At 41.4% G+C, this 13,910-nt stretch overlaps 1 protein-coding gene across 3 annotated transcripts in view; it reads left to right on the forward strand.

The window, feature by feature from the left end:
- The window catches only part of ripor2 (RHO family interacting cell polarization regulator 2), a 79,634-nt gene extending 67,347 nt beyond the window's left edge, over window positions 1–12,287 (forward strand). For all 3 annotated transcript variants that reach the window (XM_053334627.1, XM_053334626.1, XM_053334628.1), the window contains exons 7-22: window positions 1,734–1,883; window positions 2,968–3,031; window positions 3,342–3,385; window positions 4,199–4,324; window positions 4,582–4,730; window positions 5,582–5,711; window positions 6,771–7,556; window positions 8,160–8,344; window positions 8,634–8,796; window positions 8,888–9,017; window positions 9,154–9,315; window positions 9,557–9,730; window positions 10,340–10,542; window positions 10,660–10,743; window positions 11,344–11,434; window positions 12,187–12,287. In XM_053334627.1, coding sequence (XP_053190602.1) covers window positions 1,734–1,883; window positions 2,968–3,031; window positions 3,342–3,385; window positions 4,199–4,324; window positions 4,582–4,730; window positions 5,582–5,711; window positions 6,771–7,556; window positions 8,160–8,344; window positions 8,634–8,796; window positions 8,888–9,017; window positions 9,154–9,315; window positions 9,557–9,730; window positions 10,340–10,542; window positions 10,660–10,743; window positions 11,344–11,434; window positions 12,187–12,287 — 2,742 coding nt within the window. The remainder of the gene's footprint in view (window positions 1–1,733; window positions 1,884–2,967; window positions 3,032–3,341; window positions 3,386–4,198; window positions 4,325–4,581; window positions 4,731–5,581; window positions 5,712–6,770; window positions 7,557–8,159; window positions 8,345–8,633; window positions 8,797–8,887; window positions 9,018–9,153; window positions 9,316–9,556; window positions 9,731–10,339; window positions 10,543–10,659; window positions 10,744–11,343; window positions 11,435–12,186) is intronic.
- Window positions 12,288–13,910: the final 1,623 nt, after the last annotated feature.

A 13,910-nucleotide genomic window follows, 5' to 3' on the forward strand; every position in this document is an offset into this window, starting at 1 on the left:
ACAGCAAAAACATGCTCTCCATTACACATCTGAACACATCTGCACACGTAGTCACAAACACGCCGGCAGTGTGTGCTTCAGACATAAAGACACACAAACAAACACTCAGAGAAACTGCTAGGACAGCAGGAGCCAGAATGGCCCATTTTCCCCCTCTTCTCCCTAATGAGTCCCATAAAGAGCGCGAGGCATCAATATTTCAGCACTCTCGTCAGGCAAGCTGCAATATTTCCCTTTGATGAGTCTCAGCAGAGGTGTTTTGTTTTGCCCGGATGTCACTCTGATCATATGAGAATTCAGGAAACCAGAAAATTAGATGGACAATTCGCTGAAATTCTGAATTGTTGGTTGATTGGGTTTTCTGATACAGAATGACTCCGTGAACGTTCACTTCTGTCTCAGTTTGTGAATACACTTACTTTGATTTGGAAGATTATCATTTTATTATTGTTTGATCCTGCAGATTTTGACACGTTTGACACAGAAACAGTGTTTTATCCTTGTGCTTTTTTAAAAAAAAAATAAAAAAGCTATAGTGAGCTTTATTAGATTAATAGATTATAAAAACAAACAAACACACTATTAAAGGAAATGACAGACTTTAATACCTTTTTTAACTTTCTACCATGGAGATACCTTTTTTATAAACATATATTATCATATAAAAAAAGCTACATTCTTTTTATTGCACTTCTATGAACATTGTTCTGAAGAATTTTTCAATAAAATAACTGCAAAATTATTAAATAGAGTTTTTCAGTGTTGATGATTGAAAAATGAACACATAGTCTCAACTCCAGCTATTTTAGTATTGTACTAAACTATTTGAAACTGATTTGAAACAAAGAGGCACTGACACTGGAGGAAATGACACCCTACTAAGCGCTTCTTAAAAACTTTGAACACCATCTGGAAGCTTTTCTAGATTGCATAAAATCCTGGTGCCTGACACATCCAGCACCATCTTATTCTGATCGTTTCACATCACATTCCAGCTCACAGTGAGACAGCGGAATGTCGATGAAGTTGTTCACTCTCCCTGCGGGTTTTGGTGAGACCAGGCTGGCGGTGCAAACTGAAGTCGAGCAGACGTCTCCAAATGAGCTCTAAACGCCGTCTGTTGTTTCCCCCACTTTGGGAGTGTCCCACTGGGGTCGCAGACTGGGATGTCACAGCGTCTGCCACTGGAGGCTACAGTTACACTCATACATACCAGCTGTATCAGCTCACTCTGGCAGTTCAGGAGTCTCTGCTCCTTATCTGTTCGTCTCTGTCTTGTCTCTTTTGATGTCTCTTTTGATGTCTCTATCTCTGTCTATGAATAATTTTTGCTTTGATATTACTTTTTTCGCCCATCACTTCTTTTGTTGTTTCTACCTTCCTCTTTTCTCCTCTCTCTACAATCTAATAATGTATTCTTAGTCATATTTTAACCTTTTGTCAGGTTTCATTGTCAACAAAACCTATTGTAGCCTGCTTATAATACTAACATCAGTGCTGAGTTACTGTTCAAACCTAAAGTTGTTTCCTTCTTGAATGAATCCCAGTGAGCTGTGAACACATCTAAAATAATTCAGGTGGCAGTTGGAAGTTTTTGTGGCATTTGCGTCATGCCCAGGGATATTTTTGATGTAACGTATTAAAACTTTGAAGATTCATTTGATTAGTGCAGAAGTCTTTCTTTCTTTGTGTGTGTGTGTGATGGGTGCCTCTATGTGTTTGTATGCATTCAGGTGGATGAGCTGTATGAGGCGTTTTGCATCCAGAGCCGTCTGAGGGACGGTGCCAGCCGGATGAAGCAGGCCTTCTCCTCATCTCCCTCCACTAAAGGCACCAAGGAGAGCATCGCTGAGGTCAACCGCCGGTATAAAGAATACACTGAGGTATTGACAGAGCATAAACAACAATGTACATTTACTAAAGTATTGTAAATAAGTATTTTCCATTTTATGCTACTTTGTACTTCCACCACTACATTTTAGAGTAAAATAATGTAATTTCACTACTCTACCTTTACTTCACAACTAGTGAAACAGATGATGAATTTTACATTTATAATTAAGTACAGTCAGGAACACTCATCATCATAGATCGAACCATTTATTGTGACAAATGAAAATACAGTTTTACTTACGCTGAAGGCTCTACTCTAAGATGCACAATGCAAAACCCCCCTGCAGAATGGGCCAAAAGCAAGACATGAATTTCAGATTGACCCTAGAGCTATGATGGTACCCTGAACCAGAAAGGTGGAGGCAGCATTGTGAGCAACAGTGTTGGTGTAGCAAGATCAGTGTAGGTGGTAGTCATATTTAAATGGACCGCCTTATTGTGAGAATGGCTGTGATTGGTGTGTGACTGATAAAGTGTGCTGATTCAATCAGCTGCTGTTAGCTGATTACAGCTGGGGCGTATGACTTCCGTGTTTTGCATGAACTAATGTGATGCTCCATTTAGATTACTTTGTAGAGATCTATTTCACTTTGACATTAATGGGTCTTGTTCTTTCGATCAGTGTCATAAGTGTCAAAAAAACCTCATTACATCCCCTTTAATTCAGTGTGACTAATTCCAAGAGGCGCAGTATATCTGTGTTCATGTATAATAAATGAATTTAAGTTTGAAAGGTAAGTATATTTAGCAACTAATACATGTATACAATTACTTACAGTAAGATTTTGAATGCAAGGCTTTTACTTGTGAAGGAATATGTATACATGGTGACCTTTTAAATCCCAGTAACACACACACACACACACACACACACACACACACACACACACACTCTTTTAATTCATCACCTGTTGGGAGCTTGTTGGGAGTTACGACCAGCCTCCTCTGCAGTTTAGTGTTGACTAGCCTTGTCAGAGTTTTCATGATAGCATGATTGCCATTGTTGTTCTTGTCTTGCATGACAAAAGGCCGTTTATGCGATCTGTCTTATCTTCATCCTTCTCTCCTCCACAGAACATGAGCACATTTGAGAGCGAACTGGAGAACCTGCTTGGGGAGTTTCATATCAAGATGAAAGGTCAGATAAGAAGTCTTCTGAGAAAAACCCATTCACATATTGACATTAATATAGAAAGGATTATTTCACTATTGTTTTGGATGTTTTGGCTGACAGCTTATTATTCAGAGAATGTCCACACTCTCCTATAACAGGCAAAAAGCCCATGATTACCATAGTTAGAAACTGAACCTCTATGTTGTCACCCTGGATTAGAAAGTCAGCTAAGGTTACAGAACTTGTGGTTACCTGCATCATGTTAGTTTCCTCTTTCTTTCCTCTTCCCTGTATGAATAACAAAAGTGACAAATCAATTTCCTCTGTCTGACAGGTTTGGCCGGCTTTGCTAGACTCTGTCCTGGAGACCAATATGAGGCAAGTTCATTGTCCTAGCTTTAACACTCATGTTGACATCTCATTTCATGTGGAAAATGTCACAGTTCACACACAGTTTAATTCAGATATAAACATTTTGCAAGCAACTTTCCATTTGCTCACAGCAGTTTACAAAATCGTAATCTAACAAATGTGAAATGCAGAAATGAGACAGCAAACAAACAAACAAACAGAAAACTTCCCAAAAAGAAATAATGGGTCAAAAAAAGTTCAAATAAAGGAAATAGTTTTTTCCTTTTATTGAACTTTTCTTGACCCACGGGGAAACAAACAAGTGAAGTAATAGGAGTGGATTGATCAACAATAAAGCAGTAAATTATGTTTATTTAATGGGCCCAAGTTATTATTTCTATGAAGTGGGTGCCATTTTTTTTATTTTAGGTTTTTTGCTTGTTTGCTTTCCTTGCTGAACCAAAGTCCAGTCAAACTGGAGTAACCAAATGAATATTTAAGAAGTTTGAATGTCCTAAATCTCTGGGGATTACTCCCAATACTGCTGATTTAGGATTAGTCTGCAGGGAAATCTCCAAAAGGTTATTTATAAAAAATAAAAACTTGGAAAACAGCCGAAGAACGTGTACACAGATTTGCTGATTTAAATATTTTGTACTGGTTACATTTTTCATTTTAATGTTTCCAGGTGACACTAATTGTCAAGTGCGATTAATCCATCTCCATTATGATTACTGGAACATTCAATAATTGTACTAACTGGCAGCTATCAAAGCTTTCTCTGGATTATGACTCATTTCTTCCTTTTCTGTCTGCCGCCTTCTCATTCATTGCCTTTAGATCTTCATGCGGTACGGTCGCCAGAGGTGGAAGTTAAAAGGGAGGATCGAAGTGAACTCCAGACAGAGTTGGGATGGAGACGAGATGGTCTTCATGCCTCTCATCACTGACCTTATCAACATCAAGGTACTAATAATCTAATTTACTGCAGTAATATAAGCAAACTGTAAGTTGAAAATCAGACACACAACACATGCAGGTTTATTTTTTCATGCACAATAGTCTGTGTTTGACTTATCTGTAGCCAAGGATGATAGTTTACACAAAATCACGTCTGGTGCAACTAAACACTTCATCAACAATCACCTGACTTGTGGAGAACTTGACGATTATTCCCTAGACCCATGTAGTAAGTAAATAAACGCTGTCTTTGGCCCAATCAGGTGACAGAGCTGAAGGGCTTGGCCACTCACATGCTAGTGGGCAGCGTGATCTGCGAGACCAAGGAGCTGTTCACTGCCATGCCTCAGGTGGTGGCTGTGGATGTCAATGACCTGGGTACCATTAAACTCAACCTGGAGGTCACGTGGTAGTAAGTATCTTCTGATACGTACAGCAATCATTTTTTATGTTATTAATTTATGTTGACTGCAGAATAACACTGCTAAAGCCAACAAAAATATTCATGCAGTTAAAAAGCTGTTTTATCACTGCTTCATTCGTATAGTAGATTGTTTTAGTGATACTTTAATGTACTTGAATCGACAGATTAACAGTATTAATTAAATGAGAGACTGAAATTACCTTTTTTGTGATTATTTTATCTTGATTTTTAAAATATCATACTGCAGATTCATTCAATTTCACATCATGTTCACACCACTAAAGTTCCAATAACACTTCAGTGGGGTTTAATAAAAGGGACAGATGCTACTTTGTGTTCCAGTCTGATATATTTTAAAGACTTTCAATGCTTTGATACAGGGCACAAAAGTAGCACCAGCCAAATTATGGTAACATATGCAAGATGCTGGTAGATTTGCTTCACTGCCTGCTAAAAAACACTGGAAATCTACTGAGTGACTAGTAAAATTTGAACATTCACAGCCATTGGCCGATCGACAAAAAGTTTATCTTTCACCCTGCTTTCTTTGAAGGTGACATAACTAGGTTACAGGGTTGTGAGAAACCGTCTATAATCATTTTGATCCCTGCACAGAAAATATCTCCATCACTGGTTGCATGTTTGGTTGCTAATAAACACCTTCAGTAACTGTTCAATTTATTGTCTGTGTGACTTATGGTTTCCTGCCATCTGGTGGGGAAGCCTGTTCATTACAAGTTATGGAAAGCAACTCAGTTCTGTCCGGTAATAACCCCTGAGTTAAAGAAATCACTTACACAGTGAGTAAGCAGAGATGACTGATCCATTGTCTCCTCCAGCCCCTTCGATAGTGAGGACCTGACACTGTCATCAGGCAACGTGAGCAAAGCCACAGCGCTCCAGAGACGAGTATCAGTCTATAGCCAGGGCACGCCGGAGACACCCACCTTCCAGGATACCTCCTTCTTTGTGAGTCCAAAACACAAACCTCCTTTCGCTTGATAGATAGATGGTGGGGGACAGCAACTCTTAGCGTATTCTGCTGCTGTTTCCTCCCCAAATCAATGTAAATAAACACCTTAGGTACAACAGAGGGAACTGAACTGTATGTTTGTCAGGTCTGTAAACTGACTTCATAGTCTCTGCACACTAATTTGAGTTTTGCCTGCACCCTGCTATATGAAAATTAGAATTATGGCCCCAAATCTTGCAACCTTGTTTTAGTTAATGCATCTTATGTATGTGAGTAACGCTAGTGCTAACCCTAAACTAACCCTCACCCATTTCCCTGCTATCCTCCCCTTTGCATTTCTGCATTAAACACCATTACCCACACTCTGTCCTACTTTACACGTTTATCCCTCCTTCTTGTATCTCACTCACCCACCCTCACTCGAATACCCAACACCTTGTCTTATTTGCTTGCGTGCATTTGTGTAAAGAAGTGGCGGCCATATCCCGTGGAGCGCCAGCGCCTCTCCTTCCTGCACGTGCTCCGAGACACCCTGCTTGAGAAGCTAAGGCGTAGTCGCTCGTTTGGTGACCTGGCCTCACTCCGGCCAAGGCCCAAATCCAGTCTGGAGGTCTATGTGAGTGTGTTGTGGCCCCTCAGTGCCCCTAACCCGACTCTTGTGTGCCCCCTTCCTCACTGACATGGTGGGGATTTTACTCTTCTGCTTCTGCGGACACACTTGGGCTTGTTCAGTCACTTTCTGTTGGCTGCAAAATGCCATGTGTGGCGGTGTGCATGTTTATTTGCATGACATAACATGACTGGGTTTGTTGTTACCTGTTTTTGCTCAGACTCAACTTACACTCTAGGTTAAGCAGAACTGGTTTTAATCATTTAGAGAAAACTGTGGAGTTGGAGTAGATCTTTTAAACATGTTGAATCTCTTTGCCATCACTTTCTTCACTTGAGAGAGCTTTTTCTTGTACTGTTTGTTTGACATGCACTGATTTCAAACTACATCTCAGGCTTAATCTTATATTTTTCTGCTACATTTCCTCCCCTGTCTTCCCTTTCAGTCCACTTTACCAGACGATGTCTTTGAAAATGGTGGCTGTGGCGTGGCCGAATGCAAACGTCTCTCCTTCACCTTCTCCGACACCTCTGGCTCCACTCCCAGCCCCAGCCCTGCCCCAAGCTCCCACTCCCCAGGACAGTCCAACCCTGAGATCACTGTCACTCCACCAGAAATAGACCCATCACCTTCACAAATCTTCCCAACAAGAGGTGACTCCATCGTAGAGGAGCATTTAGAGGAGGAAGAGGAGGAGGAGTACGAAGAAGATGGTGAGACGGGTAGTAGAACGAGCAGGGGCAGCAGAGGCAGCAGGGGCAGTAGGGGCAGCAGAACCAGCGCCAGCCTCGCCAGTGACGATGCAGATGTTCAAGAAGACTCGGAGTGGGAGCGCACAGAGTCCCAGCGAAACTCAGGCTCCAACTGTTCGGCTGCTCCGTCCTTGTGTTCTGATGGCCACCTGTCTACAGTGGCCCCAGAGGATGTTTTCCTGGACCACGCTGATGAACTGAAACCTGTGGAGCTGGACACAGAGGAGGGGGAGGGAGGCAGCCTGACGAGGCAGCTCGTGAAGAGGCTGACTTCTTCAGAAATCGTGCCACTGATTGGAAGCTCCACAGAGGGTGAAGGAAGCCTGAGTTGGGCAGGGGAGGGAAGCAGGGCCTTCCTGGAGAGCAGCCTGGAAGAAGCCATCCACAGCCTGCTGATGAGGCTGGAGTCACTAACTCACCGCTGTAGAGAGTTGCAGGACCTGGAGCAGGAAGTGATGCGCCTGGAGGATCTACTGAAGGTGACCATCTCACTGCACTGAATGAACAAAGAAATATTTTATATTGAGTACTTTCAGTGCGTGATAGTTCTTAAATTTGATTTTCTTTTACTGTGTTCTTCATCTAAATTGTTACCTAGTTAGTCATGAATAAATGTTAGGCAAGTTCCAGGTTTTGTAATTAACATTAAAAATGAACACCAGCCCCTCTACTGTATAATACATGGGGCTATAAAAAAAAGTACAGTAATGCATCTTATGTACTTCCAGATCATAAATATAGTGTATATTAAAGAAATGTCCACTATTTGAGGCAAACAACACACATCTATTATAATTGATTACATCAACTGAAAAAGTAATTAGTGAAGTCATAAATTACCTTGAAACAGTAATTGGAGTACTGGAGCTATTCCAAACACTGTGCCAAATGTTCAATCTCCTAAATGAATGTTTTCTCACTGTGATAAAGTAATACAAGGGAAGATGATCACATAGAAATACATACTAAGAGTTTACCCTGGATTCTGAGGTTTAAAAAATTTACTTTGAAAAAAAATAGTTGACTTTGATCATGATGTAGAATTTAAGGGTTAACACGCTGTTACCACCTCTTTTCTGTAGTGTCGTCTCCCGGGTCATAGGAGCCGGTCGTCTAGCTTCAGTCTGACAGTGGAGAGCGCCCTGGAGAGCTTTGACTTCCTCAACACCTCAGACTTTGATGATGAGGATACAGGAGACGATAACGCCGTCCTCAGCATTCCCCCGCAGAGGTCTCCGCTTTTTGATGCAGACGGAGAGAGAATTGGGTAAGTCGAGGACAGAGGGAGGACGACAATAAGTACATTTCTCATTGTGTCATGGCCATCAAATTTATAACTATATGCATGGTACAGTTTGAGAATGAAAATTAAAGGTATCACATATGAAAAAGTTACAACAGTGACAGTATAGTTTTATTGTCTCATGCTAAATATAGCAGTCTGTAAAACCCGCTACATAGATGTTCAGACATCAAATCTGCATAATCGGCAGAGTAGATTGTCATTCTGTGTTTCTGCTGCCTCTTGGTGGTGACTCTGGGTATTTGCCTCCCAGTGGCCAGCATCCAGAAGCCAGAGGACACCTGAGCGAAGCCCTGACAGAGGACACTGGGGTGGGCAACAGTGTGGCAGGAAGCCCCCTTCCACTCACCACTGGAAACGAGAACCTGGACGTGGCTATAGTCATCCACCTGCAGTACTGTAATCACCTCATCCAGGTAGAGCGCCTTCTGATAACACTGTTATAAAATGATTTATGTCAACTATGAAAAAACACAAATTTGCTTTTGTTTCTTTGCCCGCTGGCAGTTGTTGAGTGGTGTGGGTGTGTGGCAGCGGCGCAGTCTACTCCTCAAACTCTCAGGTCAGACTCAGCTGTTAGAAGAGCTAGCGGAGATCAGCGTGGACAGACTGGGAGCGATTACATCTGCTGCTGACGGTGGGTACCACCAAGAGAAAAACATTTTTTCATTGGTATCTTATGCGTTTTACCAAACAACGTTGTATCTGCATAAACAAAGGACTTTCTGGTGTGATTATATTTAGCATCTGACCTTCTTTTTTTCCCCTCTCAGTACTCCCAGGCCTCGCTGAGCGCCCAGAGCTGATGACTCTGTGGTCAGAGTGCAGTGGGTCTGCAGGGCTTTTTCACACCACCCTGGACAGAGTGTTCAAACACATGAACCAGTGCTACACAGCAGTGCTGCAGGAGAGACACCCACACAGCGCTGACACAGGTTGGCTCACATTTATTTTGTTGCTGCAAACAAGCCAAAGGTTAAAATTACATCTTTTTGTTTGCACCACAGTCTGATTTTCTGTGTTTTTTAATTCAAAATGATTTGATTTGTAAATCATCAGTAACAGTTTAATTTATTCAAAGACACCAAAAGTGTAAGAGTTATGAAGCAGCTGTGAAGATACACATCATTGGGTATTCATCTACAGGTACTGTTTTTTTCCTTTCTCCTCCTCTAGTGATCAGTACAGTAGTGGGTGAGATGGTGGACAGGAGTGACCTGGTGGCATCCCACAGTCCTCTTGTCTCTGCACTCTCCCAGGATGTCCTGACCGTGTTTCAGTTTTATGGCTACATCTTACAACATGAAGTACAAGACATGGAGACACACCTGCTGCATCTGGGCAGAGAGGGTGAGCAGCAATTAATAACCTAAGACCCCGATGCCTGAGTGAGAATATATTTTCTTCATGCACAACAGCAATTGAGCTGGATTTGATAGTTATATGTACTGTAGTGTAAATGGGCTCTGACTGATCAGTGGGACTGTTTACAGATCAAATGAACAGCTGGAACTGTGTTGGTGTCAACTACTCACCTGAGTGTAAAATTGTACGTTATATGGTATATAAACAAACACATAATGGAGATAAAAGATAAAGTGTGTTTGAATGAACGTGCTGAACATGGGAATATAGTCCATATTGCTTATATTTGAATTACAACATATTTTTAATAATCAATGGATTAGAGTTTTGTTTTTTACTGATCATTTTTTTACAGAAAAGAACCAAAAAAATCAATTTCCATCACAAATTTATGTCCCCATGTAACCAGAGGTTTTCAGCTCCAAGAAATCTCTAATCACCACAGTCAGTCACTGTAAACAAGGTCATTTTACAGTGCTGGCAGCTCAGACAATCCAACAATGAAGATGGGATTTAGATAGCTAGTGGCAGAAAAGATCCCTCTCGATGGTTAAAAGTTTCACACGTGTGTCTGTGTTTGTGTATCAATTTCAGAGGTGTTTGTAGAGGTCCTGTGCAGTGGAGATTATTCTCAGTGTCTAGCAGAACTGGAGCAGGTGCCCCTGTCCTCTCTGTGGCCTAAAAACAGCACCCTGAGAGCCCTGGCCTCCCTGCTCACTGCAGAGGATCCTCAGGTCAACAAGGCAGCAGCCGACTACATCTCCTCTGCAGCATCACACAGCCACTTCAGGACCAGGGTGAGCAGTGTACATGAAAAGAGAGTTAGAGAGAAGTGTGTGTGTGTGTGTGTAACACCATTTCAGATATTCTTGACAGATGCCACAAGCCACATTTGAATGTTTGTGTGTCTACAGGCAGTGGAGTGCTACACCCAGGCGCTGTCAGAGGCTGGAGTTCAGAGCCAGAGGGCAGCGTGTTCAGCTCTCAGCTGTCTGCAGGTCAGTGGCTTGTTGCATCATGTGAAACTAAGAATATGGGACTGATTTAGGTCTCTGTTTGTGTCCCTTCAGGCTAAATGTCTTTCTAAGCGATACTGTTTAAAGGAGTGGTTTGTATTCATTGTAAAAGATGCAGAACAAAATCAACAGCCTATCTCACCTGAAGCTAATATGAGGGTTGAACAGTCTAAGATACACAAGTGGAGCCTGTTTCCCTGCCAAGCTGTTGCAGAGGGATACTCCCCTATCACTGCATTTAGAGTAGGCAGCAATAAACTCACATTGCCAGCACAAAAAAAACAACTTGCTTTGGCTAATGGGATTGCTGAAGCTTCATATTAGTTACAGCTGAACTTTAAAAGGCTTCTTTTTTTCACAGAAGAAGGGAATTTGGATTTTGTCACTTTAGAAAGCTTGACAGCCGGTGTGGCTAAGACTTGGAGGTCTGATCACAGTGAACTGACTCAGTGGAATTAGATTTGGGGAGTAGTATGTGAGGGATGAAGAATTTTATGAATTCAGCTAAACTGCTTAACATGTTGTTATGAAATGACAAGTACCCTCTTCTGAGATGTTTTCTGTCTGTTTGTGTCACCGCAGGCCGTAGAGAGTATCAAAGCTGTAGTAGCACTCTGTGATTCAGCTGATGAGGAGCTACGCCACGTCGCCATAGAAACCCTGCTCACATTTGGTGAGTGACAGTTTTGTGGAGAACTCATCTACACATCATCTTTATTTCCTACTTGCATTTCATACACATGTACCTGAATCCACCTCGCACCATGATGAAATGATGTAAATGCAATGTGTGCAAAAAAAAAACTGTTTTCCTTTGAACAAAACATTTTGTCAAATTTTGATTTCTTAAGATTCAGTTAGTAATTGGTGAGTTATAGCAAGTGTATACACACACAGGATTAAACTACTGGAAACCTAACTGGACTGAAAAAAAGGTGATGTGTTGACCTTCATTAGGCAAATGACGAACATGACGAGCTTTAATCCCGTTTCCAAACTGTTTTACATCCAACATTTAATAGCTAGACTGAATATATGTAGCAGATATCCGTAATTCAATTTTTCCTTGTCAAAATGAATATTTCAGATATCCACAATGAAATTCTTCATATTCACAGAAAGCAAGATAGGAACAAGGTCATTGTCGTAATCTGACATGTTCATTTTGACTTGGAAGAATTGAATTATGGATATCTACAATGCATATTCAGTCTAGCTATTAAATGTTAGAATGGCCTTATTTTTAAAGATTTTTAGATGCCTTAAATTTATTTTTGACTCCTACAAAGTCTGTAAAGTCGTATGTATCTTGATTTCTACTAGTTAGAATGTCATTGTGGGTATCTTTAATTGCCACCTAATTACCATCTGAAATTAGAAGTACAGTGCTTCAAGGTAACGTGTTTGTGTGTGTGTGTGTTGCAGGTGAGGAGGGGCGGCTGGCATACGAGCAGTTGGACAAGGTGCCAGGAGAAATAGTCCGTTTGGGCGCACGGCGAGGCAACGCCGTGACCACTGCCTTCTGAAAACATCCCAGATTACCATCCAAGCCCAGCACTGTCCCTCACCTTAACTCCACCCTGCACACCTCACAGCACAGGGCTGATCGGTTTATCGATTATGTTAAAGGTTGTTGGCTAGGACTTAAGGATCACCGCCACCACGTTTGATTACTGTTCTCACACTGCCTCCTAAAAAGGAACTAACACCAAACGAACTGTCTTAAACACAAAGACACACAACCTATACCCCTCCTGCACACATACACACCCACACCTCCCACTTTCCTCTCCCTGCTTTCTGAGCCAGACAGACTGGTCATGTTGAGTTTAACTGGAGAATTTGCATGGACAAGATGTCGCTGAAAGCTGCTCCAAAGACTGCGGAAACTAGAATATGAGCAATGCATCTTCACCCTCCACACAAGCACAAAATACTTGTACCACTTACTCACTGATCAATTATCACAGACCGAGTCAGTCGTTTCACGCAATATACTAATAATAATCTTTGTATAATCACTGTTTATCTCATGCTTTAGTTGGTGGTTTTTGCGTTAAGGTGCATAGAAACTGTTTTCTTGCGCTTTTGGAGAATTTGCACTGTTTGAAGACATGTAAATATGGCATATTTTACACAGCCGGTGTAACGTATGTGGTTGTATTCAAAATGTATATTTAAATTCTGTTTTCTAGTACGTTCCATTTTGGGTTTCAGGGATTCTTGTATGGTTGGAAGATGTGCGTGTTTCGGGGCAGGACGTTGAGAATGGCCTCTGAGAGAAAATGAGATAACGTGGTTAAAGAGCCAGAGTTTTAACAGCAGTTTACAGTCTTCTACAGATTTAGACCTCAGTTATCAGTGGAGGGACAGAACAAAGTAGAGGAACAAAGAGTGGAGGTGATGGCGCCCAACATTCACTCAGCAGTTTTCTTATACTTGCAGTTTAACAAGTGCAATTTTTCTGTACATATGTGACTCTTCTGCATCTCTCTCACGTGACAGCTTTGACCATTTGAGCCTTGATATGGTCGAGCAGGCGGGTTAATACACTTTTTGTAAATGTATTCTTGTCCTACCATGTACGGAGCTAGTCGAGGGCAATAAATTCTGTTTAGAATCGCATGAGAATGCACTTTCTCAATATATCTGTACAGAGAGGAGGTTCCTGTGGGCTGAGGAGAGTCGTCGCCTCAGTTGTGGTCGGCTGCACATTCGTAATGAGCTCAAAGAATTAGAAATGAAGCTTTTATTATGAGAAGCGACAGAATTAAGTGTTCTGCTTTCTCGGGTCTGCTCTGTTTGGGGGAAAAGTGATCCGAGGAAAGCGTCTAATTCCACCCTGTCTCATTGTAACTGTACTACTGAGTCTGGTGCTAATGCACAATGACAAAACTCACATTTGTTCACAAACACATTATTTATTGTTCACTCCATGTAATTCTAATATTCTCTGGAGTTAAACTGTACTAGATGACATTATGTTATGTAAATGAATTGTATATTTATGTTCTATTTTTGATCAGGTCTAGTATTTGAAATATTGTTTATCGTTAAAAAAGGCCTCCGTGTTATTGCCATGCAGCTGATCTCATGCTTAACTTTAATTGGAGTTTATTTTGGGTTAATTAAAGTAGATTATTATTTTG

This window comes from Scomber japonicus, chromosome 15 (assembly GCF_027409825.1).
Source record: "Scomber japonicus isolate fScoJap1 chromosome 15, fScoJap1.pri, whole genome shotgun sequence".
NCBI classification, from domain to species: Eukaryota; Metazoa; Chordata; class Actinopteri; order Scombriformes; family Scombridae; genus Scomber; species Scomber japonicus.